Source organism: Hyla sarda, chromosome 1 (genome assembly GCF_029499605.1).
Source record: "Hyla sarda isolate aHylSar1 chromosome 1, aHylSar1.hap1, whole genome shotgun sequence".
Classification (NCBI taxonomy): Eukaryota; Metazoa; Chordata; class Amphibia; order Anura; family Hylidae; genus Hyla; species Hyla sarda.
In genome coordinates this window covers 287925114-287952317 of record NC_079189.1, presented here as the reverse complement: position 1 = coordinate 287952317, position 27204 = coordinate 287925114, and the positions used below count along the sequence as shown (strand labels likewise).

The window sequence follows — 27204 nt, the reverse complement described above, 5'->3', positions numbered from 1 at the left end:
AGAAAAATTATCATACAAATTTCTACACAACAGATACAAAATGATTAATTTTCTTAGATAAAAAGAGAAAAAATCACTAAACATGATGACAATGTTAGACCTGAACATCAGTAATGCCTTAATTATATATAAGCGCAAAGGAAAAAATGACACCCACACACTAAAAGACCTTGAAAATGGAATATAAAATAAAAGCTAGCAACATGGGGCCTTGTTTATCAAAACTAAATTTTTAAAAGAAAAAAAAAAAAACTTTGTTGCTGTAGCAACTATTCCAAGAACAGCTTTCGTTTTTTAAATTGCTGAAGTAAAATGAAAGAGGCACTGTGATTTAAAATAAATGGTCTAAAAATAAAACTTTTGGTTCCTGGTTCTGCTTATCCGACACAGGTAGGTTAGTGTTAGGTCCCGTACCACTTGAGAAACCTTGGCATTGGTGTGCGGGCTCAGGTTTGTCCTTCATATAAGGATATACTGGCTAATGTCTCAATTTTACATCAGTTTTGAGGGTTAGTTAATGCCATTGTTTACATATACCACAGTGGTGAACCTATATTGTGGTCCACAAATGCAGGACCTCCACCCCAGCGTAGGGGCACAACTGCACTTGGGGTTGAGGACTGCCTGCCGTTTCAGATCACGTCAATGTAGTTTAATTTTAAAATTTTACGCATCCACACGTTTATCTGGTGTAGGATGCTATTGTGGTACATGTGATCGTCTGCAGGCATATTGTATGCATATTATGCTGGTGATCGCCCTTAGCAATGGACCACAAGTGGAGGACCTCAACGTAGGAGCACAACTGCACTTGGGGTTGAGTACTTCCTGCTATTTCAGACCACGTCAATGTAAGCCGTTTAATGTTTAGTGTATTTAATGACAGTGGTCCCTCAAGTCACAATATTAATTGGTTCCAGGATGACCTTTGTAAGTTTAAATCATAGTATGTTAAGACGAAAACTCTAGAAATAAGTGGATAACTATAAAGCAAGTCCTTACATATAAAAGAAAGAGCCGTCAGAAGCTGTAAATCACTGATAGTGTAGAGGACAGGAGCTTCTTCAGGGTTCTGTACAGTACAAAAATGATGGCTAACAAAATTAAAAGAATGAAATCCAGAATATTATGTGCAGAAGTTTTTATGTTCTGTATAAGGGCATTGAAACAGAAGTTGGTCATGAGTGAACAACACATCCCTAGGCACAATAACAAGATTGTGGTCAGAATTACAAAGCAGAAACTCTTTATACATTAGCAATGGCAACACTTAGGCCGGGTTCACACTACGGAATTTCGGTCGGACATTCCTGTGCAGCAGAACCCCATTGCTAGCAATGGGATTCTGCTCCACAGTGCACACTGCAGGAGTTTCTGGCTGGAATTTCCGGCCAAAAAATTCCTATCTAAAAATTCAGCCAGAACATTGAACTTGCTGAATGTTCTAGCGGAATCTGTGCCGCAGACATTGCCACCTATCGGGATGGAATAACCGCAAGCAGATTCTCCGGCGATAACCTGGCCTAAGAATTCAAACCATTGGTTCTAAAATATGAAATTAACCTTTACACTGGAAACAACAGCTTGAAATTCTAATTTACAGTGAGAATGTGTTCACCAAAGTCATTAAAAACATGGAGATCATGACCAAAGAGATATTGGTAAATGGCCACCCAAACCGTGGTATCCCAGATTAGATAGAATGGTACTATATTTTTCAATGAAAAAAACAACAGAATGTTTCCATGGTCCTCAAGGTATCACCATTTATAACATCTTTCACAGCTAATTTGGAGTGCAGTAATCTTATTCCTGGAAGGGACAAGAAATTAAAAAAAACTATTGGTCTCTGAGACCAAAAACACATAGTAAATAATATAAGATCCATAATATATAAATTTCACTAAGGGAAAGAAAACATCCGATTTTCCAGAATCCACTAGGTGGTGTGCATTAGTGGTGTAGGGGTGCTAAATTTAGTTATAGTTATAACTTGTAGAGCCATGGAATTAACCCCTTAAGGACTCAGCCCATTTTGGCCTTAAGGACTCAGACAATTTAATTTTTACGTTTTCATTTTTTCCTCCTCGCCTTCTAAAAATCATAACTCTTATATTTTCATCCACAGACTAGTATGAGGGCTTGTTTTTTGCGCGACCAGTTGTCCTTTGTAATGACATCACTCATTATATCATAAAATGTATGGCGCAACCAAAAAACACTATTTTTGTGGGGAAATTAAAACGAAAAACGCAATTTTGCTAATTTTGGAAGGTTTTGTTTTCACGCCGTACAATTTCTGGTAAAAATGACATGTGTTCTTTATTCTGAGGGTCAATACAATTAAAATGATACCCATTATTATATACTTTTATATTATTGTTGCGCTTAAAAAAAATCACAAACTTTTTAACCAAATTAGTACGTTTATAATCCCTTTATTTTGATGACCTATAACTTTTTTATTTTTCCGTATAAGCGGCGGTATGGGGGCTCATTTTTTGCGCCATGATCTGTACTTTTTTTTGATACCACATTTGTATATAAAAAACTTAATACATTTTTTATAATTTTTTTTTTAATAAAATGTATTAAAAAAGTAGGAATTTTGGACTTTTTTAATTTTTTTTCGTTCACGCCGTTCACCGTACGGGATCATTAACATTTTATTTTAATAGTTCGGACATTTACGCACGCGGGGATACCAAATATGTCTATAAAAAATGTTTTTTACGCTTTTTGGGGGTAAAATAGGAAAAAACGGACGTTTTACTTTTTTATTGGGGGAGGGGATTTTTCACTTTTTTTTTACTTTTACTTTTACATTTTTTTACATTTTTTTTTACACTTGAATAGTCCCCATAGGGGACTATTCATAGCAATACCATGATTGCTAATACTGATCTGTTCTATGTATAGGACATAGAACAGATCAGTATTATCGGTCATCTTCTGCTCTGGTCTGCTCGATCACAGACCAGAGCAGGAGATGCCGGGAGCCGGACGGAGGAAGGAGAGGGGACCTCCGTGCGGCGTTATGAATGATCGGATCCCCGCAGCAGCGCTGCGGGCGATCCGATCGTTCATTTTAATCGCGAACTCCCGCAGATGCCGGGATCTGTATTGATCCCGGCACCTGAGGGGTTAATGGCGGACGCCCGCGAGATCGCGGGCGTCGGCCATTGCCGGCGGGTCCCTGGCTGCGATCAGCAGCCGGGATCAGCCGCGCATGACACGGGCATCGCTCCGATGCCCGCGGTTATGCTTAGGACGTAAATGTACGTCCTGGTGCGTTAAGTACCACCTCACCAGGACGTACATTTACGTCCTGCGTCCTTAAGGGGTTAAAGGGCTGCTCCTGGGAAGTTAAATATAAAAATGCCCCAAAGCGACCACAATACCTGTTGTTATGTGTACCCTGTAGTTATCCATGAGGTTTTGGCAGCTCCTATGGCCCCTCTAGTCTCCTAAATATTCTTTCTCCTTGCTTGCAGCACAGACTACAACTCCCAGAAGTCAATGCAGCTCTGTGTAATGGCTGCCAGCCAATTGCTTTTACTATCTGTGTGCATGCTGTGTTGTCAGCTGTACATTTCTTTTCTTTTAAATTATACTTCCCCGAGCAATAAATCATGCCATGCTCTGAATGGCAGCAGTCAGTGATAAGATCTACAACAGGAATGTAGAGCAGCTTTGTGTGTAGCATTATGTGCTGAGTTGTGACTGAGAATCTTCACTGAGCTTCTCTCACCAGAAAGCTCCTCCCACAGGGAGTGGACGGGAAGGAGAGCTGTGGCTGTGAAGCCCGAAATCACATGGTTTTGTCTTTGCGTAAACCCCTCACTGAGACCTAGCCCCCCCTCCCACCCTCCTGCATGATAAGCAGGATCAGATTATGTCGTCCTCTCACTCCCTGCATGTAAATGACAGCTGAAAGGGGGAACCTGCTTTCCATAGCTAATGAATGATATTTAGACAATAAAAATAGGCTGGTGAGAGGGAAAGGATGGGCTATGGGTTTAGTTCCCCGGAGTACCCCTTTAAGGTTACCCACAATGAGTTATGGCACACCGAGTTATGGCTTAGACAAACTGTACTTTAAAAAGACACTTCATTTTACCATGAAATGTCCTGCAAAACATAAAAAACAATGTGGGCTGAAAAAGAAAAAAAAAAAAAAAAAAAAAAAAACACTGACATGATAAAATTTGTTGTGTTTTCCGACTTTAAAAAAATAAAAAATGCAATAAATTGCCATATTCTGACACCTATAACTTCTTTACTTTTTGTCTGTGTAGCATTATGATGGCTCATTTTTTGACGCTGTGACCTGTAGTTTTCATTGGAACCATTTTGTGTCAATGGGACTTTTTGATCACTTTATTAAATTTTTCTGGGATGTGATGTTACCAAAAATTTATATAAAAGGTTATATTTTAACAGTTCGGACATTTCTGCAGTGGCGATATCAAATATGTTTGCTTTTTTGTTAATCCCTTAACCCATTCCATAACTAATGAGGGGAACATGATACAGGGCCGTAAGTCGGCTGGAAGATGCTCAGCAGCTAATACCTGTCAGTAATGACGGACATTGGAGTTCTCCCCAATGTCCGTCAGTTAAATGACTAAATGCCATTATGAACAGCTGTAAATAATATTTTAAAGGTGTTATCCAGAAAGAGAAAAAAAAGAAATTAGCTGTTTTTCTATTCCTGGATAATCTCTTAAATGCCAGTAATCCCTGGTGTCTAGTGGTTCCACCAGCACCCTTACAATGTTGCTGGGGAAGCCCAGGGCATGGATCAGCGATTGCTGCAGCTTGCCTTTGGCACAGGTAACATACATCAATGTAATGCAATGGCAATACATTGATCTATGCAAGATATCTAATGATTGCCTAAAATAGGCCCCTGGAGAAATGTAGAGGGCAGAAAAATGTTATAAAAATTTAAGAACCCCCCCCCCTCCCCCAATAAATATGTATTTGGTATCACCACACATGTAATTGTCCGAACTGTTAAATTACCGTATTTATCGGCGTATAACACGCACTTTTTAGGCTAAAATTTTTAGCCTAAAGTCTGTGTGCGTGTTATACGCCGATACACCCCCAGGAAAGGCAGGGGGAGAGAGGCCGTCGCTGCCCGCTTCTCTCCCCCTGCCTTTCCTGGGGTCTAGAGCGCTGCTGTCGGCCCTTTTCACCCCCTGGTTATCGGTGCCGCTGCCCGTTCTGTCTCCCTGACTATCGGCGCCGATAGCCAGGGGGAGAGAAGCGGCGCCGACAGCCAGGGGGAGAGAAGGGGCAGCGGCACCCATTGCCGGCGCCGCTGCCCCGTTGCCTCCCCCCATCCCCGGTGGCATAATTACCTGAGTCCGGTCCGCGCTGCTCCAGGCCTCCGTCGTGCGTCCCCGGCGTCATTGCTATGCGCTGAACGGCGCGGCGCATGACGTCAGAGCGCCGCGCCGTGCATAGCAACGACGCTGGGGACGCACGACGGAGGCCTGGAGCAGCGCGGACCGGACTCAGGTAATTATGCCACCGGGGATGGGGGGAGGCAACGGGGCAGCGGCGCCGGCAATGGGTGCCGCTGCCCCTTCTCTCCCCCTGGCGCCGATAACCAGGGGGTGAAAAGGGCCGACAGCAGCGCTCTAGACCCCAGGAAAGGCAGGGGGAGAGAAGCGGGCAGCGACGGCCTCTCTCCCCCTGCCTTTCCTGGGGGTATATCAGGGTATACACGCACACACACGCACCCTCATTTTTTCATGAATATTTGGGTAAAAAACTTTTTTTACCCAAATATCCTTGGTAAAATGAGGGTGCGTGTTATAGGCCGGTGCGTGGTATACCCCAATAAATACGGTACTACTTTCCTGATCCCACACGGTCGATGGCGTACACACACACACAAAAAAAAAAAAATCAACCAAACACAAAAGCTACAGATTTTTGATCATCCCAGAAAAAGGAAATAAAAAATGCTTTCATTAGAAAATTTTCAATATTTCATACTGAAAAAGCCAGTCAAACTACTGTCCCCCTGCCTGCTTGGACACATACTAGTCCTGCTGTGTCCATGCGTCATCACCTACATCATGGACACACTTCCTTGACCGACAGGAAAATCCTCCCACTGTCAGCTTGTGTCCCACTACTGTCAGTGAGGAAAAGCTGGGAGTTGTAGGTTTGCTAATGCTAGGGGAGATGTGAGAAAACAGCCTACTGAGGGAGGGGGCGGAGAACTGCACAGTGAGGCCGCGCCCCCTTCCTTTGAGAGGAATTCAGACTAGTGAGCTAAATTAAAAGTGTAATAAAAAAAATAAAGGCGCTAGAAATATAAAAATTTTATGTACATAGTGAGGATTAGGTACTGAGTGATATTAAAAAAATATTTTTTGGTTGGATCTAACGGGTACGCTTTAAGGACAAAGCCCATTTGGGCCTTAAAGAGGTACTCCGCACCCCTAGACATCTTATCCCCTATCCAAAGGACAGGGGATAATATGTCAGATCGCCAGGGTCCCGCTGCTGGGGGCCCCCGGGATCTCAGCTGCTGCACCCACCTGTACGGCTTCCACCTCACACCGGCAATGCTGGAGGCTTCGGAGCCCGACCACAATGGCGGACGAACGCGATGTCACGGCTCCACCCCGTGTGACGTCACGCCCCGCCCCCTCAATGCAAGTCTATGGGAGGGGGCGTGACGGACCTGTATATGAATTTTTATTGAAATTTCATAGGTTCATCATGTTTTTATGTGCTAAGCAAAATCTACAGAGGCTCAGCGTGGCAAACAAGAAACCCTCCCCCCAAAATGACCCTATTTTAAAAACTAGATCCCTCAAGGTATTTACACCAAGGGACACATTGAGTATTTTAACCCCTTAAGGACCAGGTCAATTTTCACTGTAGGACCAGAGCATTTTTTGCACATCTGACCACTGTCACTTTAAACATTAATAACTCTGGAATGCTTTTACCTTTCATTCTGATTCCAAGATTGTTTTTTCTTGATATATTCTACTTTATGTTAGTGGTAAAATTTTGTCGATACTTGCATCATGTCTTGGTGAAAAATTCCAAAATTTGATGGAAAAAATGAAAAATGTAGCATTTTTCTAACTTTGAAGCTCTCTGCTTGTAAGGAAAATAGACATTCCAAATAAATTTTGATTCACAAATACAATATGTCTACTTTATGTTTGCATCATAAAGTTGACATGTTTTTACTTTTGGAGGACATCAGAGGGCTTCAAAGTTCAGCAGCAATTTTCCAATTTTTCACAAAATTTTATAAATCGGAACATGGACCAGTTCAGGTTTGAAGTGGATTTGAAGGGCTTTCTTATTAGAAATACCCCACAAATGACCCCATTCTAAAAACTGCCCCCCTAAAAAGTATTCAAAATGACATTCAGTAAGTGTGCTAACCCTTTAGGTGTTTCAAAGGAATAGCAGCAAAGTGAAGGAGAAAATTCAAAATCTTCATTTTTTACACTCGCATGTTCTTGTAGAACCAGTTTATGAATTTTTACAAGGAGTAAAAGAAGAAGAATGCTCTCAAATTTTCAAACCCAATTTCTCTTGAGTAAGGAAATACCTCATATGTGTATGTCAAGTGTTCAGCGAGCGCAGTAGAGGGCTCAGAAGGGAAGGAGCGACAGTGGGATTTTGGAGAGTGAGTTTTTCTGAAATGGTTTTTGGGGGGCATGTCACATTTAGGAAGCCCCTATGGTGCCAGAACAGCAGAAAAAAAAACACATGGCATACCATTTTGGAAACTACACTCCTCAAGGCATGTAACAAGGGGTCCAGTTAGCCTTAACACCCCACAGGTGTTTGACCACTTTTCGTTAAAGTCGGATGTGTAAATGAAAAAAACAGTGCAGTTTTTTTCCCAAATTTACCATTTTTTATAAAGGGTAATGGGAGAAAATGCTCCCCAAAATCTGTAACCCCAAATACCCCATGTTAGGACGTAAAATGCTCTGCAGGCGAACTACAATGCTCAGAAGAGAAAGTCACATTTGGCTTTTGGAAAGAAAATTTAGCTGAAATAGTTTTTGGGGGGCATGTCGCATTTAGGAAGCCCCTATGGTGCCAGAACATGGCATACTATTTTGGAAATTACACCCCTCAAGGAACGTAATAAGGGGTACAGTGAGCCTTAACACCTCACAGGTATTTCACGACTTTTTGTTAAAGTTGGATGTGTAAATGAAAAAATAATAATTTCACTAAAATTATTTCACTAAATTTTTTCCCAAAATTTTACAAGGGATAATAGGAGAAAATGACCCTCAAAATTTGTAACCCCATTCCTTCTGAGTATGGAAATACTCCATGTGTGGACGTCAAGTGCTCTGCGGGCAAACTAGAATGCTCAGAAGAGGAGGAGCACCATTGAGCTTTTGGAAAGAGAATGTTTGGAATGGAAGTCAGGGGCCATGTGCGTTTACAAAGCCCCCTGTGGTGCCAGAACAGGGGGGCTTGTTTCTTATTTTCCCTTGTGAAAATGAAAAATTTAGGGTAACAACAGCATTTTAGTGAAAACATTTTTTTTCTTCATTTTCCCCTACAACTTTAACGAAAATTCGGCAAACACCTGTGAGGTGTTAACGCTCACTATACTCCTTGTTATGTTCCGTGAGGGATGTAGTTTCTAAAATGGGGTCATATGTGGGCATTTCTTTTTTTGCGTTTATGTCAGGAACACTGTAAAATCAGCCACCCCTGTCCAAATCACCAATTTAGACCTCAAATGTACATAGTGCGCTCTCACTCCTGGGCCTTGTTCTGCACCCGCAGAGCATTTTGCGCCCACATATGGGGTATTTCCGTACTCAGGAGAAATTGCGTTACAAATTTTGGTGGTCTTTTTTTGCTTTTACCTCTTGTGAAAATAAAAAATATGGGGCAACACCAGCATGTTAGTGTAAAAAAATAAAAAAAATGTTACACTAATAGCCTGGTGTAGACCCCAACTTTTCCTTTTCATAAAGGGTAAACGGAGAAAAAGCCCCCCAAAATTTGTAGTGCAATTTCTCCCGAGTACGGAAATACCCCATATGTGGCCCTAAACTTTTTCCTTGGAACTACAACTCCCAGCATGTACTGACAGACCGTGCATGCTGGGAGTTGTACTTTTGCAACAGCTGGAGGCACACTGGTTGGAAAACCTTCAGGTTCTGTTACCTAACTCAGTATTTTCTGACAAATGTGCTTACAGCTGTTGCAAAACTACAACTCCCAGCATGTACTGATCGCTGAAGCTGGAGGTACGCAACTACAACTCCCAGCATGCCGAGACAGCTGTTTGGGCATAATGGGATTTGCAGTTTTGCAACATCTGTTGGGCTACAGTTCAGAGACCACTGCACAGTGATCTCCAAACTGTAGCCCTCCAGCTGTTGCAAAACTACAAATCCCAGCATGCCCAAACAGCTGTCTGGGCATGCTGGGATTTGTAGTTTTGCAACAGCTGGAGGGCTCAGACTGTAGCCCTCCAGATGTTGCTAGGCAACTCACTGGCTTCCGTAGGATCCAGGGAGCCAGCCGCACGACAGCGCCGCCCGCCGATCACTGCTCACTGCCACCAGATGGCTAAGTGGACTTCGGTGCCGGTCCTCCTCGATTTCCCCGTTATGCCCCGCCAATTGTGGGTGGGCAGAACGGGGAAACCGAACGTTAACTCCCCTGCCCCCAATCTTCTATTGGTCGTTGCTTCTAGATGACCAATAGCAGGGAGAGGAGGGGTTGCACCCCTGCCACCTCACTCCTATCCCTTCAGTCTTGGACAACCCCGATCCCCCTTGTTTTCCGGGTCACCATAGACCCAAATGACCCGGAATCGGTGCAAATTGCCGGTGTGATAGCCGACATTGGGGGGGTCTGATGACCCCCCCTGGGCATTTGTGTGGGGTGACTGCTGATCAATCACCCCAGTCACCCCACCGGTCCCCGCCAAGCAGGGACCGAAATTCCCACGGACGTACGCGTACGTCCTTGGTCCTTAACTACCAGGAAGCTTAGAGGTCCTTAAGGGGTTAATGCCATTTTTTGCAGGAATTTTCGCAAATTAAGGGGGAAATTCATCAAGACTTTTGCTGAGGAAAAGTTGACCGGTTGCCCATTGCATCCAATTAGATCACTTGTTTCATTTTTGAAAATGCCTCTTAAAAATAAAAAGAAGCGATCTGATTGGTTGCTATGGGAAACTGGTCAACCTTTCCTCTGCACAATTTCCCCCACAAGTGTACAAAATTGAAACTCCCCTTTTTTCAAAAATACATTATTATTATAAATTTGTAAATAGCTTCTGAAATTAAGGAAAAGCAAACCAAATTTTATTACGCTGTTTGTCCCGTGTTAGGCAATCCCCCCTCAGGCTATATTTGGCTGCTTTGAAATAGCGTCATTTGGCTTTCAAAAAACCATTTTAGGCTGAATAAATTATAAGCTGCACTCAATGCCTGCAAAGGATTTTAGTGGTCTGAACGATACTGCATTCCTCGAAGTGACCCCACTTTGGAAAATACACCCTATATGGAATTCATCTAGGGAAGCAGTGAGTACTTTGTAATAAATCCAACAGCACGGTAAGGACTCAAAGTCAGAGTAAAAGATTAAATTTTTTTCCCCACAAAAGCATAATTTGTGGGACATATTTTTTGTAAAGAGCTTCGGAAATTGAACAGATGTGCTCCAAATTTTATTACGTTGTTAGGCAATAACTCGATTTAGGCTATATTTTGTTGCTTGGCCACATGGTTGGACCCAGAAGCAAAGGCTTTCAGGACATCATATGAATTATGCACCCCAAGAAGTTACCCCATGTGGACCCCAAGATTTTTATTTTTTTATATCTAAGAAAGAAATAAGTATGTATTAGATGGACCGGGGACACCTCTCATTGGTCCTTGGTCGTCAAGCAGTTATGTGTAGCTGTCTGAGAATACTGCAGTTCATGGTGGATATTTCCGTCATGTTGCAGCAATAAGCACCCGCTCCCGATGAATATATATTCATAATTGGGTGTGAAAAAAAAAAAATTCTATTAAAATAAATTATTTTGTTGGGGGGCACGTTTGTAGGCCTCATTCATACTGCTAATCTGACAGTACACAATGGTGTAGTCTGCTGCACTATTTTGTTCCACGAAATTAGCGTATACAATGGTCCCTCAAGTTACAATATTAACTGGTTCCAGGATGACCATTGTATGTGGAAACCAGTGTATGTTGAGACCATAACTCTATAAAAATCTGGTCATTTATCATGAAGCCACCAAAAAGGCATCCAAAAATAGGAAAAAGTAAGGGTTAACCCTTTAAGGACGGAGCCCATTTTCACCTCTAGGACGAAGCCCTTTTTTGCAAATCTGACCACTGTCACTTTAAACATTAACTCGGGAATGATTTTAGTTATCATTCTGATTCTGAGATTGTTTTTTCGTGACATATTCTACTTTAACATAGTGCTAAATTTTTGTGGTAACTTGCATCCTTTCTTGGTGAAAAATCCCAAAATTTTAAGAAAAAATTAAAAATTTAGCATTTTTCTAACTTTGAAGCTCTCTGCTTGTAAGGAAAATGGATATTCCAAATATTTTTTTTTTTTGGATTCACATATACAATATGTTTACTTTATGATTGCATCATAAAACTGATGAGTTTTTACTTTTGGAAGACACCAGAGGGCTTCAAAGCTCAGCAGCAATTTTCCAATTTTTCACAAAATTTTCAAACTCGCAATTTTTCAGGGACCAGTTCAGGTTTGAAGTGGATTTGAAGGGTCTTCATATTAGAAATACCCCATAAATGACCCCATTATAAAAACTGCACCCCCCCAAAGTATTCAAAATGACATTCAGTAAATGTTTTAACCCTTTAGGTGTTTCACAGGAAAAGCAGCAAAGTGAAGGAGAAAATTCAAAATCTTCATTTTTTACACTCGCATTTTCTTGTAGACCCAATTTTAGAATTTTTACAAGGGGTAAAAGGAGAAAATGTATACTTATATTTGTAGCCCAATTTCTATGTAAAGTGTCTATGTAAAGTGTCTATGTAAAGTGTTCGGCGGGCGCAGTAGAGGGCTCAGAAGGGAAGGAGCGACAAGGGGATTTTAGAGAGTACGTTTTTCTGAAATGGTTTTTGGGGGGCATGTCGCATTTAGGAAGCCCCTATGGTGCCAGAACAGCAAAAAAAAAAAAAACACATGGCATACCATTTTGGAAACTAGACCCCTTGAGGAACATAGCAAGGAATAAAGTGAGCCTTAATACCCCACAGGTGTTTCACGACTTTTGCATATGTAAAAAAAAAAAAAAATTTCACTAAAATGTGGGTTTCCCCCCAAATTTCACATTTTTGCAAGGGTTAATAGCAGAAAAGACCCTCCAAAATTTGTAACCCCATCTCTTCTGAGTATGGAGGTACCCCATAAGTGGACCTGAAGTGCACTGCGGGCGAACTACAATGCTCAGAAGGGAAGCCGTCATATTTGGCTTTTTAAGAGCAAATTTTGCTCGGGGGCATGTCGCATTTAGGACGCCCCTATGGTGCCAGAACAGCAAAATAATCCCCACATGGCATACCATTTTGGAAACTAGACCCCTCACAGAATGTAATGAGGGGTACAGTTTACCCCCCACTAGTGTCTGACAGATCTTTGGAACAGTGGGCTGTGCAAATTTTTCATTTTCACGGACCACTGTTCCAAAGATCCGTCAGACACCTGTGGGGTGTAAATTCTCACTGTACCCCTTATTACATTACGTGAGGGGTGTAGTTTCCAAAATGGGGTCACATGTGGGTGTGTTTTTTTTTGCGTTTGTCAGAACCGCTGTAACAATCAGCCACCCCTGTGAAAATCAGATCAAATGTACATGGCGCACTCTCCCTTCTGGGCCTTGTTGTGCGCCCCCAGAGCACTTTGCGCCCACATATGGGGTATCTCATTACTCGGGAGAAATTGCGTTACAAATTTTGGGGGGCGTTTTTCCCTTTTACCTCTTGTGAAAATGAAAAGTATAGGGCAACACCAGCATGTTAGTGTAAAAATTTAAATTTTTTTACACTAACATGCTGGTGTAAACCCCAACTGTTCCTTTTCATAAGGGGTAAAAGGAGAAAAAGCCCCCCAAAATTTGTAAGGTAATTTCTCCCGAGTACGGCGATACCCCATATGTGACCCTATTCTGTTGCCTTGAAATACGACAGGGCTCCAAAGTGAGAGCGCCATGCGCATTTGAGGCCTGAATTAGGGACTTGCATAGGGGTGGACATAGGGGTATTCTATGACAGTGATTCCCAAACAGAGTGCCTCCAGCTGTTGCTAAACTCCCAGCATGCTTGGACAGTCAACTGCTGGCCACAAATGCTGGGAGTTTTTGTTTTGCAACAGCTGGAGGCTCCATCTTAGAAACACTGCCATACAATACGTTTTTCATTTTTATTGGGGAGGGGGGTGGTGGGGGGGCAGTGTACGTGTGTATATGTAGTGTTTTACTCTTTATTTTATGTTAGTGTAGTGTTTTTAGGTTACATTCACACTGGCGGCAGATTACACTGAGTCTCCCGCTAGGAGTTTGAGCTGCGGCGGAAAATTTGCCGCAGCTCAAATTTGTAGCGGGGAACTCACTGTAATCTGCCGCCAGTGTGAATGTAGCCTGTACATTCACACGGGAGGGGGTCAAAACTACAACTCCCAGCATGCACTGACAGACCATGCATGCTGGGAGTTGTAGTTTTGCAACAGCTGGAGGCACACTGGCTGGAAAACCTTGAGTTAGGTTTGACCTAACTCAGTATTTTCCAACCAGCGTGCCTCCAGCTGTTGCAAAACTACAACTCCCAGCATGTACTGATTGCGGAAGGGCATGCTGGGAGATGTAGTTATGCACTGGCTGGAGGCACGCAAGCACAACTCCCAGCATGCCAAGACAGCCTTATGCTGTTCCTGAATGCTGGGAGTTGTAGTTTTGCAAGATTTAGAGGGGTTCAAGTTGTAAATCACTGTCCAGTGGTCTCAAAACTGTGGCCCTCCAGATGTTGCAAAACTACAACTCGCAGCATGCCCAGACAGCAAACTGCTGTCTGGGCATGCTGAGAGTTGTAGTTTTGCAACATCTGGAGGGCTACAGTTTGAGACCACTTAGTGATCTACAACCTGAACCCCTCTAAATATTGCAAAACTACAAGTCCCAGCATGCCCACACAGCAAACAGCTGTCTGGACATGCTGGGAGTTGTAGTTTTGCAACATCTGGAGGGCCACGGTTTAGAGATCACTGTAAACTGTGGCCCTCCGGATGTTGCTAGGCAACAACTCACCTAGCAGGACCCGGAAGTATTGCCGCCGCCGCCGCATGTGGGGGAGGATCGCGAACGGGGATCCGGGATCCAGGTAGGGACCTTCGGCGCCGACCTTCCCTGGACGGTTCCCCCGTTTTGCCCGGACACCGATAGGTGGGCAAAGCGGGGGAACCGAACTTTAACCCCCCCCTCCGCCGGTCTGCTAACGGTCGGTCGCTCGGCCGACCAATAACAGGGATAGGAGGGGTGGCACCCCTGCCACCAAACTCCTATCCCTTTAGGGGGATCGAGGGTGTCTCGGACACCCCCGATCCCTCTTATTTTCTGGGTCACCGGGTCACCAGTGACCCGTATGACCCGGAATCGCGCAGATCGCAGGTCTGAATTGCGGTCTCAGGACCCCCCTCGGCGATGTGCCGGGATGCCTGCTGTTAGATAACAGCAGTCATCCCGGCCCGATCACCGCTACCGGTGACGCGGCGCTCCCTGAACCCCGCGCCGTACATGTACGTCGCTGTGCGCCCAGTGACACTTCGCGGCGCCGTACATGTACGCCGCTCGTCGTGAAGGGGTTAAAGAATAATCAGTAGATAACTAATATAGATAAAGCAAGTCCTTACATATAAAAGTAAGAAAGAGCTGTTGGAAGATGTAAATCGCTGTCTATGTAGATGACAGGAGCTTCTTCAGGATCCTGTACAGTACAAGTAATGTCCTGAAAAAGTAATGGAGCTGCCCTCACCTGGTGTCCAAAGGAGCAGCTAACTGTGGCAGTTAGTAGTACAGAACATGTAATACCTCCCTGTACTGTAGGGGGCGATACCAGACTGCCAGTCAGTGCATACGCTTCAATCAGAATGGTCATTCTCTGGTAAAACACCTGTATTACTGGTCAGTTCCTCTAGCCATTGACACATTTTACAGATCGGGATTGTCTGTAGCATTGTATGTGGAGTCTGGTTTCAAGTTACAATGGTCCAGAAAAGTCCAATGTATGTTGAGACTAGAGATGAGCGAACTTACAGTAAATTCGATTTGTCACGAACTTCTCGGCTTGGCAGTTGATGACTTATCCTGCATAAATTAGTTCAGCTTTCCGGTGCTCCGGTGGGCTGGGAAAGGTGGATACAGTCCTAGTATAGAGTCTCCTAGGACTGTATCCACGTTTTCCAGCCCACGGGAGCACCTGAAAGCTGAACTAATTTATGCAGGATAAGTCATCAACTGCCGAGCCGAGAAGTTTGTGACGAATCGAATTTACTGTAAGTTCGCTCATCTCTAGTTGAGACCATTGTAAGTTGAGGGATCACTGTACAAAGGGGAAGTGGTCCTAACGGAGTCACTAGGCGCACCTGCGCATAAGTGATTTATCAGTGAAGGGGTATTCCTGGCAAAAAAATCTTATCCCCTATCAAAAGGATAGGGGATAAGATGTCTTATCGCGGGGGCCCGCCGCTGGGACCCCCCGCGATCTCCCTGCAGCAGCCCGCATTCTATGCGTAGCTGCGTCTGAAGTTTCGGAAACCTCCGGGCTTCCGAGACAGGGACGTGACCTCACGCCATGCCCCCTCCATTCATGTCTGTGGAAGGGGGCATTGCGGACGATACGCCACTTCCTATAGAAATGAATGCGGGCTGCTGCAGGGAGATCGCGGGGGGGTCCCAGCAGCGGGGCCCCCGGCGAGCAGACATCTTATCCCCTATCCTTTCGTTTTTGCACGGAATACCCCTTTAAACTCCTAATTAAAATATGTTTAACCCCTTCACGACGAGCGACGTACATGTACGGCGCAGCGAAGTGTCACTTGACGCGGTGAAGTACATGTACGTCGCGGGGGTTCCGGGAGCGCCACGTCACCGGTAGCGGTGATCAGGCCAGGATGACTGCTGTTATCTAACAGCAGGCATCCCAGCACATCGCCGAGGGGGGTCCTGAGACCCCCCCCCATGACCGCGATGGGCGCAAATCGCAGGTCAATTCAGACCTGCGCGATTCCGGGTCATACGGGTCACTGGTTACCCGGAAAATAAGAGGGATTGGGGGTGTCAGAGACACCCTCGATCCCCCTGAAGGGATAGGAGTTTGGTGGCAGGAGTGCCACCCCTCATATCCCTGCTATTGGTCGGCCGAGCGACCGACCGATAGCAGACCGGGGGAGGTGGGGGGTTAAAGTTCGGTTCTCCCGCTTTGCCCACCTATCGGTGTCCGGGCAAAACGGGGGAACTGTCCAGGGGAGGTCGGCGCCGAAGGTCCCTTACCTAGATCCTGCATCCCGGAGCGTGATCCTCCATGCGGGGATCCCCCACGTGCGGCGGGGGCAGCAATACATCCGGGTCCTGCTAGGTGAGTTGTTGCCTAGCAACATCCGAAGGGCAACAGTTTACAGTGGTCTCTAAACCGTGGCCCTCCAGATGTTGCAAAACTACAACTCCCAGTATGCCCAGACAGCTGTTTGCTGTGTGGGCATGCTGGGACTTGTAGTTTTGCAATATTTAGAGGGGTTCAGGTTGTAAATAACTAAGTGGTCTCAAACTGTAGCCCTCCAGATGTTGCAAAACTACAACTCTCAGCATGCCCAGACAGCAGTTTGCTGTCTAGGCATGCTGCGAGTTGTAGTTTTGCAACATCTGGAGGGCCACAGTTTTGAGACCACTGGACAGTGATTTACAACCTGAACCCCTCTAAATCTTGCAAAACTACAACTCCCAGCATTCAGGAACAGCATAAGGCTGTCTTGGCATGCTGGGAGTTGTACTTGCGTGCCTCCAGCCGTTGCATAACTACATCTCCCAGCATGCCCTTCCGCAATCAGTACATGCTGGGAGTTGTAGTTTTGCAACAGCTGGAGGCACACTGGTTGGAAAATACTGAGTTAGGTCATAGAACCTAACTCAAGGTTTTCCAACCAGTGTGCCTCCAGCTGTTGCAAAACTACAACTCCCAGCATGCATGGTCTGTCAGTGCATGCTGGGAGTTGTAGTTTTGACCCCCCTTCCATGTGAATGTACAGGCTACATTCCCACTGGCGGCAGATTACACTGAGTTCCCCGCTTCAAGTTTGAGCTGCGGCAAATTTTTCGCCGCAGCTCAAACTCCTAGCGGGAGACTCAGTGTAATCTGCCGCCAGTGTGAATGTAACCTAAAAACACCACACTAACACAAAATAAAGAGTAAAACACTACATATACACACACGCACACTGCCCCCCTACCACCCCCCTTCCCCAATAAAAATGAAAAACGTATTGTACGGCAGTGTTTCTAAGATGGAGCCTCCAGCTGTTGCAAAACAAAAATTCCCAGCATTTCTGGACAGCTATTGACTGTCCAAGCATGCTGGGAGTTTTACAACAGCTGGAGGCACCCTGTTTGGGAATCACTGGCATAGAATACCCCTTTGTCCACCCCTATGCAAGTCCCTAATTCAGGCATCAAATGCACATGGTGCTCTCAATTTGGAGCCCTGTCGTATTTCAAGGCAACAGAATAGGGTCACATATGGGGTATCGCCGTACTCGGGAGAAATTACCTAACAAATTTAGGGGGGCTTTTTCTCCTTTTACCCCTTATGAAAAGGAACAGTTGGGGTCTACACCAGCATGTTAGTGTAAAAAAATAAACATTTTTACACTAACATGCTGGTGTTGCCCTATACTTTTCATTTTCACAAGAGGTAAAAGGGAAAAACGCCCCCCAAAATTTGTAATGCAATTTCTCCCGAGTACGGAGATACCCCATATGTGGGCACAAAGTGCTCTGGGGGCGCACAACAAGGCCCAGAAGGGAGAGTGCGCCATGTACATTTGAGTTGATTTGCACAGGGGTGGCTGATTGTTACAGCGGTTCTGACAAACGCAAAAAAAAAAAAAACACACCCACATGTGACCCCATTTTGGAAACTACACCCCTCACGGAATGTAATAAGTAGTGCAGGGAGAATTTACACCCCACAGGTGTCTGACGGATCTTTGGAACAGTGGTCCGTGAAAATGAAAAATTTTGCACAGCCCACTGTTCCAAAGATCTGTCAGACACCAGTGGGGGGGTAAATGCTCACTGTACCCCTTATTACATTCTGTGAGGGGTCTAGCTTCCAAAATAGTATGCCATGTGTGTTTTTTTTTTTGCTATCCTGGCACCATAGGGGCTTCCTTAATGCGGTATGCCCCCCGAGTAAAATTTGCTCTCAAAAAGCCAAATATGACGCCTTCTCTTCTGAGCATTGTAGTTCGCCCGCAGTGCACTTCAGGTCCACTTATGGGGTACCTCCTACTCAGAAGAGATGGGGTTACAAATTTTGGGGGGTGGGGGGGTCTTTTCTGCTATTAACCCTTGCAAAAAATCAGAAATTTGGGGGGAAACCCACATTTTAGTGAAAAAAATTTTTTTTTTTTTACATATGTAAAAGTCGTGAAACACCTGTGGGGTATTAAGGCTCATTTTATTCCTTGTTACGTCCCTCAAGGGGTCTAGTTTACAAAATGGTATGCCATGTGTTTTTTTTTTTTTTGCTGTCCTGGCACCATAGGGGCTTCCTAAATGAGACATGCCCCCCGAGTAAAATTTGCTCTCAAAAAGCCAAATATGACTCCTTCTCGTCTGAGCATTGTAGTTCGTCCGCAGTGCACTTCAGGTCCACTGATGGGGTACCTACAAACTCAGAAGAGATGGGGTTAAAAATTTTGGGGGGTCTTTTCTGCTATTATCCCTTTAAAAAATGTGAAATTTGGGGGAAAACCAAAATTTTTGTGAAATTTTTTTTTTTTACATATGCAAAAGTCGTGAAACACCTGTGGGGTATTAAGGTTCACTTTATTCCTTGTTATGTTCCACAAGGGGTTTAGTTTCCAAAATGGTATGCCATGTGTTTTTTTTATTTTTGCTGTTCTGGCACCATAGGGGCTTCCTAAATGAAACATGCCCCATACTTCCTAAACCATTTCAGAAAAACGTACTCTCCAAAATCCCCTAGTCGCTCCTTCGCTTCTGAGCCCTCTACTGCGCCCGCCGAACACTTTACATAGACATATGAGGTATGGGTCACACATACAAGTATACATTTTCTCCTTTTACCCCTTGTAAAAATTCAAAAATTGGGTCTACAAGAAAATGCGAGTGTAAAAAATGAAGATTTTGAATTTTCTCCTTTACTTTGCTGCTTTTCCTGTGAAACACCTAAAGGGTTAAAACACTTACTGAATGTCATTTTGAATACTTTGGGGGGTGCAGTTTTTATAATGGGGTAATTTATGGGGTATTTCTAATATGAAGACCCTTCAAATCCACTTCAAACCTGAACTGGTCCCTGAAGAAATTTTGAGTTTGAAAATTTTGTGAAAAATAGGAAAATTGCTGCTGAACTTTGAAGCTCTCTGGTGTCTTCGTAAAGTAAAAACTCGTAAATGTTATGATGCAATCATAAAGAAGACATATTGTATATATGAATAAAAATTTTTTTATTTGGAATATCCATTTTCCTTACAAGCAGAGAGCTTCAAAGTTAGAAAAATGCAAAATTTTAAATTTTTTCATCAAATTTGGGGATTTTTCACCAATAAAGGATGCAAGTTACCACAAAAATGTACCAATATGTTAAAGTAGAATATGTCACGAAAAAACAATCTCAGAATCAGAATGATAAGTAAAAGCATTCCAGAGTTATTCATGTTTAGACAGTGGTCAGCTTCGTCCTAGAGGTGAAAATGGGCTCCGTCCTTAAGGGGTTAAAAAAAAAGAAGGGGGGGGGGGGTTGGGTGAAATGTATATACTTATATTTATTTATTTTTCTTTGGTTTTCCACACATTTTTAGGCCCCCAAGGGGACTGCCATTAATTGCTGTATGCTAGTGAACTATCAAATCTGTGATATACTACAGTCTGTAGAGCTTTCAGAAGGCCTTTCGGAATATGATTAAGTGACAGGGCTGCTGATGCAATTGCCATTTATTGTGGCAAGAAGAGGGTAACCTGCTGGGATCAAACTAAAGTCCAATGCCAGCAGTTGCAGGAAGGCATCTGCTACAGCACCCACTGCATATAGAGCAGGCCCAGCTCAGAAGCCCACTGTATATTCAATGACTGCCAAAAAAAACAAACAAACACATGTTTAGTATCACTGCATGTGCAACTGTCTTATCTATTAAAATATAGTAGAAATCAAAACAAAAAAAGACAGGTGCGCACCTCGTGCAGATAAACCAGGAGTATAGGAGTGAACAACCAATGGAAATTGGCAGAGCCAACAAGATGGACGCTTACTTGGGAGAGTTATGCTGAGAGCATAACATCTATCGTAGAATATAACAAGATAGGTCGCAGCCTCCTGGTCCCTCAGATGTTTTCTGGTGGAAAATCCGGTGTAGAATCAAATAGTAGAAAAGGTCATCCTAGAAAATGGGACATCACCCGGGCGCAGATCTCTGAGATGCATCATATAGTATTTATTGTATGGGTGCAACGCAAAATTAACAGAGTGTTTCCAGGGGGCGTGGCCTGGCAGCCGAGGTGAATAGCGGCTTTGTAAAAGAGCTCATGCCTTCAGCCTAACCTAGCAACTTTCCATTGCACACTGCTCGAAACCTGCCTAAAAGCTGCCTGATCTCCCGACCATCATGCCCGGAAGAAGAAAGAAGCCTGTAGGCCAGGAAACACTGACTAAATTTAGCTTTACTCAAGGTGAGACCAGGTTGCAAGATGGCACTGTTCGCGCACGCGCATCTTCTCCTCCACTCTCCCAGCCTGGGACAACGGTAACCTCCAGACCCGCTCCTACACTTACACGGTGTTCCCTGTCGGTGCCTTTGTTACATCAAGCTTCTCCGGGTGGTTCTCCTGCTACTGCCAGGTCTCACAGTAGGCCTCCTCTCAGAGTAGTGAAGACCTGCATGCTCAAGGCTCCCCTGCAGGGTCCTAGCATACTGAAGGTGCCTCTCCAGTGCAATCACAGTCACACAGCCCGCTAATACAGAGACCCAGGTATGCATCTTCAGACACTTCTAATATATGTTCCTGGACTATTACTGATAATATACCAGCAGAGGAAGAGGATGCCCTAGGTGCACTAACAGTCTCTGGGGACTCTCTCTCTGACACCACTATGAAAGCTATGCTGCTGGTGCTTCACAAAACCTTTCTGAGAGACATGGCTAAAATGGCATCTCCTATACAGGCTGCTATTGATGACCTCGGGGAGAGAGATTATGTGAGTCTGAAAACTCCCCAAATTTCAGACTCGCATAAATCTGCTTATAGACTCTTACAATGACCTAGATGAAGAAGTCACAGCCTTGAGAAAAAGTTGCAGACCTAGAAGATAGGAGTTGCTGCAATAACGTCAAATGCTGCAGTGTCCCTAAGTCTATTCTCCCTGCAGACATACCACAATATTGTCCTCAGGACATTGTTCTTTTGTTATTACCTATGGACTAGATTAGGCCATTGTTTGTATTCTTTTATGCTTTTATGAAAAATTCTCTAATAAACTATTGAAAGTAAGAGCGTTTCCAGCCTGGACGGGGCTCTTTGTCAGGCAACGAACTGGATACACGTGTAACATTAAAACAACAATGGGAGTTCCTTCCGGGTCCAGTGACTGTACCGGTCAAACCGGAACCAATAAAAATGTCTAGGGTTAAAATACAACAATAAAATTGAAAATCCACATAAAATAGCAAAACATATAATATCACAAAAAAGAAGAATAAAATACTTGTAATAAACAATATATTAACAAAGAGTGGTATGTGTGGATGGTAATGGACTAATGTGCAACCGCAAATAGAATTGATGTTCAATGAATGGACAGATGTAGGTGCGCAGGCGTACTGGGATTACCAATGGCCGCGTAGTATTATGGATGTAGCTGTATCGCACGACGGCTAATGGCTGGAAAGATGTACACAGAATTCGGGTGAGTATACGACATAATTAGGCAATAACTTCTCGGACTTCATTTAACCCATGAGGGGACAAAGTTTGCATCTTGTATATCCAAAACATCTCTAATCTTTGAGCTGCTTGAAACGGTTATTTGTTGTGGTTGGCACAAAATCTATTGGTGTGATCACAATTGATCGATTCTGGTGGGGGTGCACTAACAGGATATGTTTAGTAACATCATGCAGCAGGTATTTTCTTTTTATATTTAGCCTATGCTGATTGAGTCTCAGATGAAGCGGTCGTGTGGTCTGACCTATATATTGTAATGGACAATGTAAGCATTGGATCATATAAATAACATGATCTGTTTGGCAAGTGAGATGGTATTTTATTTCAAATTTTTCACCAGTAGATGATACAAACTCGGCTTGACCATTGCAGATCTGTTGGCATCAGAGATACCTTGATCTTTTACATTTGAAACTACCCTTTTTCAGGGGTGTCCCAAAAAGGTCCATAGGAATAGTATGCTTCTTCTGTTGGTGTCTAATTTGACTAGGTGCTAGAATAGTTTTCAAAGATGCTGCTCTTCTATATGTGCAACGAGGTTGCATAGGGCTGATAGGACCCAAATGGGGATCTGCTTTCAGAATGTGCCAGTGGCGAGACACTATATTTTTGATCTGCCAAGAATCCTTCCTGTAGGTGGTGATTAAATTGGAGGCAAATAGATTTTTCTTGATGAAGTCCGATTCTTTCGTTTTATAAATCTCATTAGCATTACTTTGTTTAAGGTAATTTCCTATGCAATCCATCTGAATTTTTTTTTTTTTCGGTTATACGCATGATTTAAAACTTTTTCTGGGTAAGGTTTTTCTCGGAAGCGATCCCGTAGTATTTGGGATTGTTGTTTAAATGTATTTTGATTAAAATGTGCGCTGTGGAAACCAAGGTAACTATTCGCATCCACCTTTTTGAAAAAGGATCATTCATTATGAGTAGAGATGAGCGAACTTACAGTAAATTCGATTCGTCACAAACTTCTCGGCTCGGCAGTTGATGACTTATCCTGCATAAATGAGTTCAGCTTTCAGGTGCTCCCGTGGGCTGGAAAAGGTGGATACAGTCCTAGGAGACGCTTTCCTAGGACTGTATCCACCTTTTCCAGCCCACCAGAGCACCTGAAAGCTGAACTAATTTATGCAGGAAAAGTCATCAACTGCCGAGCTGAGAAGTTCGTGACGAATCGAATTTACTGTAAGTTCGCTCATCTCTAATTATGAGCAATGTGGATGTTGAGAAAGTTAATACTTTCATTGCTATCTTCTAGGGTAAACTGTAAGCCCCAAGCGTTATCAATAAGATATTGGTGGAAGGTAGGAATGGTTTCAGTGGGACCCTTCCAAACAAAGAACAAATCGTCTATATAGCGATAATAGACTGCTATGTTCTGCATAATTGTCGGGTTACTCCAGCCAGATGTATTCGCTATATAGACGATTTGTTCTTTGTTTGGAAGGGTCCCACTGAAACCATTCCTAACTTCCTCCAATATCTTAATGATAACACTTGGGGCTTAAAGTTTACCCTAGAAGCTAGCAATGAAAGTATTAACTTTCTCGACATCCACATTGCTCATAATGAATCATCCTTTCTCACATCCACCTTTTTTCAAAAAGGTGGATGCGAATAGTTACCTTCATTTCCACAGCGCACATTTAAAAAAAATGGTTACTTAATATTCCGTACAGCCAATATAAGAGGATAAGAAAAGATTGTACAAATCAAGATACATTTAAACAACAATCTCAAATACTACAGGATTGCGTCCGAGAAAAACATTACCCAGAAAAAGTTTGAAATCATGCGCATAACCGAACAAAAAAATTCTCAGATGGATTGCATAGGAAATGACATCAAACAAAGTAATGCTAATGAGATTTCATAAACGAAAGAATCGGACCTCATCAAGAAAAATCAGTGCGCCTCCAATTTAATCACCATCTACAGTAAGGATTCTCGGCAAATCAAAAATATAGTGTCTCGCCACTGGCACATTCTGGAAGCAGATGTTTGGGTCCTATCAGCCCTATGCAACCTCATTGCACATATAGAAGAGCAGCATCTTTGAAAACTATTCTAGCACCTAGTCAAATTAGACACCAACAGAAGAAGCACACTATTCCTACGGACCTTTTTGGGACACCACTGAAAAAGGGTAGTTTCAAATGCAAAAGATAAAGGTGTAAAAGATTGGTCTCGGCCAACCACAGCTCAGACCGGGAAATATGAAATTACACTGTAGTTTCATATTCCGGGTAGCTGGCCGGCCTGCATCTACCACCGGCCCGCCCGCCGCCGCAACTACAACTCCCAGCATGTCCTCACTTAATGGACATGCTGGGAGGTGTAATCCTGTAACAGTTAGCGGCGGGGGAGAGATGAGCAGCGGCGGCGGGGAGATGAGGGGCTGAGACCAACTGGCCAATCACGGCATGACCCAGGAAATCTGAAATTACAGTGTAGTTCCATATTTCTGGGAGACGGCCGGCTGTCCTGGCCCTTCATCTCCCCCGAGGCTCATCTCCCCTCATCTTTAAGTGTCTGGAAATCACAAAAATTTTTTTTTACTTTAGCAAGTGCTTCAACATTCAGAAACACCCACACAATCTCACATATTTTCAACCTTCAAAGTTTATTAACTGATTTGCAAGCACTGAGAATCTCTCGCAATCTTGTCCCTTAGGCTTTAAAAAGCGACTGCATATCCTTTTATGGTGCAACTCGTGGGCTGTAACACTGCAAGAAGGCTGCTTTTAGAAGTGAAGTGATGGAGCGTACATTAACCCTTTAAGGGGGGGGGGGGGGTCTTCTGCACTGTTGTGAAGAGTAAATCATCACATTCTATTTTTTCTTTACATATTCCTTCACCAAATATGTGATATGGGCACTTTATTACATACAGTAAATGAATAATGGTCACGTAAAATGTGTGAGGAGGGTTTTTAATGGCCGGGTTACTAAAGAACATATTTACATTTCTTTTTACTTTTTAATGGGAAGATTTAGATTTGAGAGAGTTTTTGGTGTTTTTTAATTTTATACATTTTTTATCTTCGTTAATATCTTATGCCGATGGAATGAAGAAAACTGTGTCCCTGAGGAGGAATGTGACCCCCCACACAGAGATACAGTTTTCTGCTTTACAGCTCACTCCCTCTCACTCCATTCTTGCTACCCTCTCTGATAGGGAAGCAGTTTCTCCACACATCTCCCAGCCTTTTTCGCACATGCCTGCCCAGCACATCCACCATCCGTCTGCTAGCTGTTGCAAGACTACAACCCCCAGCATGTCCTCAATGTAAGGGCATGCCGTGGGAGTTGTAGTCTTGCAACAGGTAGCACGCGGGTGGATAGCAGATTTCCGGCGTGGGCAGGTGACATATGCAGGCTGGTGGTAGTAAGGCTATGGAGCGCTCCATGTCTGTCTAAGCAGCGGTGATACGTGTGGAGAATTTGTCCACTGTATGTACAAAGCATGGTGTGAATGCACCCTAAGAGGGAGCAGGCTGTAAAACTGTGTCCCTGTGCAGAGGGTCACATTCATTCATTATACTGGATGGTCAGGACATTATCAGGGATCTGTACAAAAGAATATGCTAAAAACACTATAATACTATATGCCTCACACAACAGTCCCAGGACCTGACAGGTGAGGAGAACAGGGTTTTGTGCTATATGTAATGCTGTATAGGAGTCACTTGTAGACAGCATATGTGTGGTTCAAAGTTATCTTTTTAGCTCTATGCAGCACTGCATAGACCATAGAAGAACAGGATTAGAACGCTGTTCTCCTTGCTATCCAGAACCTGGGGACACTTTAAGGTTCTTTTAAATAGGTTTGGTCCTTATATGCTGTAGAAAAACAATATCGTTTTTAATTTAGTAAGACAACCCGCCCAAATCTGCTGGAGAGTGTGTAAGTGTAAATCAGTGTATGAGTGTTAAGAACATATTGTCCCAAAGCATGGTAGGTGGTGGAAGAAAGTTGAGTACCTGGGGTTTGTGGGCTGTGACATTTTTGCAAACTGCGAGGGTGAGAGCAAAATTGAGGGGAATACATTGATTTCATAGTACCAATAGGCTCTCTTCACTTTGGCATCTTAAAGGTGCCAAGACATCAATTTTGAAAAGGATCGCAAATAATTCCAACTGATCTTATTACAGCATAAATAGTGCAGTATATTAATATTCTATTCTTGCAGTCAAAAAGAAAACCCTGTGAAATGGAAGCAAGTGTCATTGTGTACAGGGTCTAAACTATTTTTTTTGAATCCACTCTTATAATTTTTATTTTTTTTTGCTTTACTGAGGCAAAATACTGGCTAAATCTGCAATGTATGAATAAGTCCTATTTAGAGACTCTAAATACTCCAGCCCATTTTATACCAAGTATAATTTTCTTTATGAATCTAAGAACAAAAACCTTACACAGTATCGTCACTTACTTTATTCCAGGAACTTCACATGATTTAGGCCTTGAGGATCCACTCTGCGCAAAAACAGTAAAATAAATAGCGAAACTACAGATTAGTTAAACCATTCTGCCTTTGCTTATAGAGATTTTCACACTTATAAAACTGATCATATATTCACAGGAAAATAAAAAAGTGTCTGATCATAAAAAAAAGATACAAACGCACTCTGAAAGCACAGGTTTGCCAATGGCCATCTTATACGAATATGTTAGGGAGTTGTGAATAAATCACTTAAAAGGGATAGTCTGGCAAAAGTGTTTTTCTGAAAACATTGGCAGCCTAGCTGCTTAAAGAATATAGCCTCCAATATATCACTGTGCCTGGTCTCACTGCTACGTTCCACTTCTTCGTGCTGGAACCGTATACATCAGAGTACCGCTCAGCCAATCCCAGGCTGAGGCAGGACATAGCTGTGGCCAGTGGTTGGCTGCAATGTCTCAAGCCAACCCCAAGTACTCTGTCTCCGGTGAACTA

The 27204-nt window shown here is 43.4% G+C and overlaps 1 protein-coding gene across 5 annotated transcripts in view; it reads right to left on the bottom strand.

Moving 5' to 3' along the window:
* CRTC1 (CREB regulated transcription coactivator 1) overlaps positions 1-27204 on the bottom strand; it is a 205479-nt gene that overhangs the window by 67783 nt on the left and 110492 nt on the right. For all 5 annotated transcript variants that reach the window (XM_056574770.1, XM_056574780.1, XM_056574751.1 and 2 more), the window contains one exon: positions 26701-26744. In XM_056574770.1, the coding sequence (XP_056430745.1) occupies positions 26701-26744 (44 nt within the window). The remainder of the gene's footprint in view (positions 1-26700; positions 26745-27204) is intronic.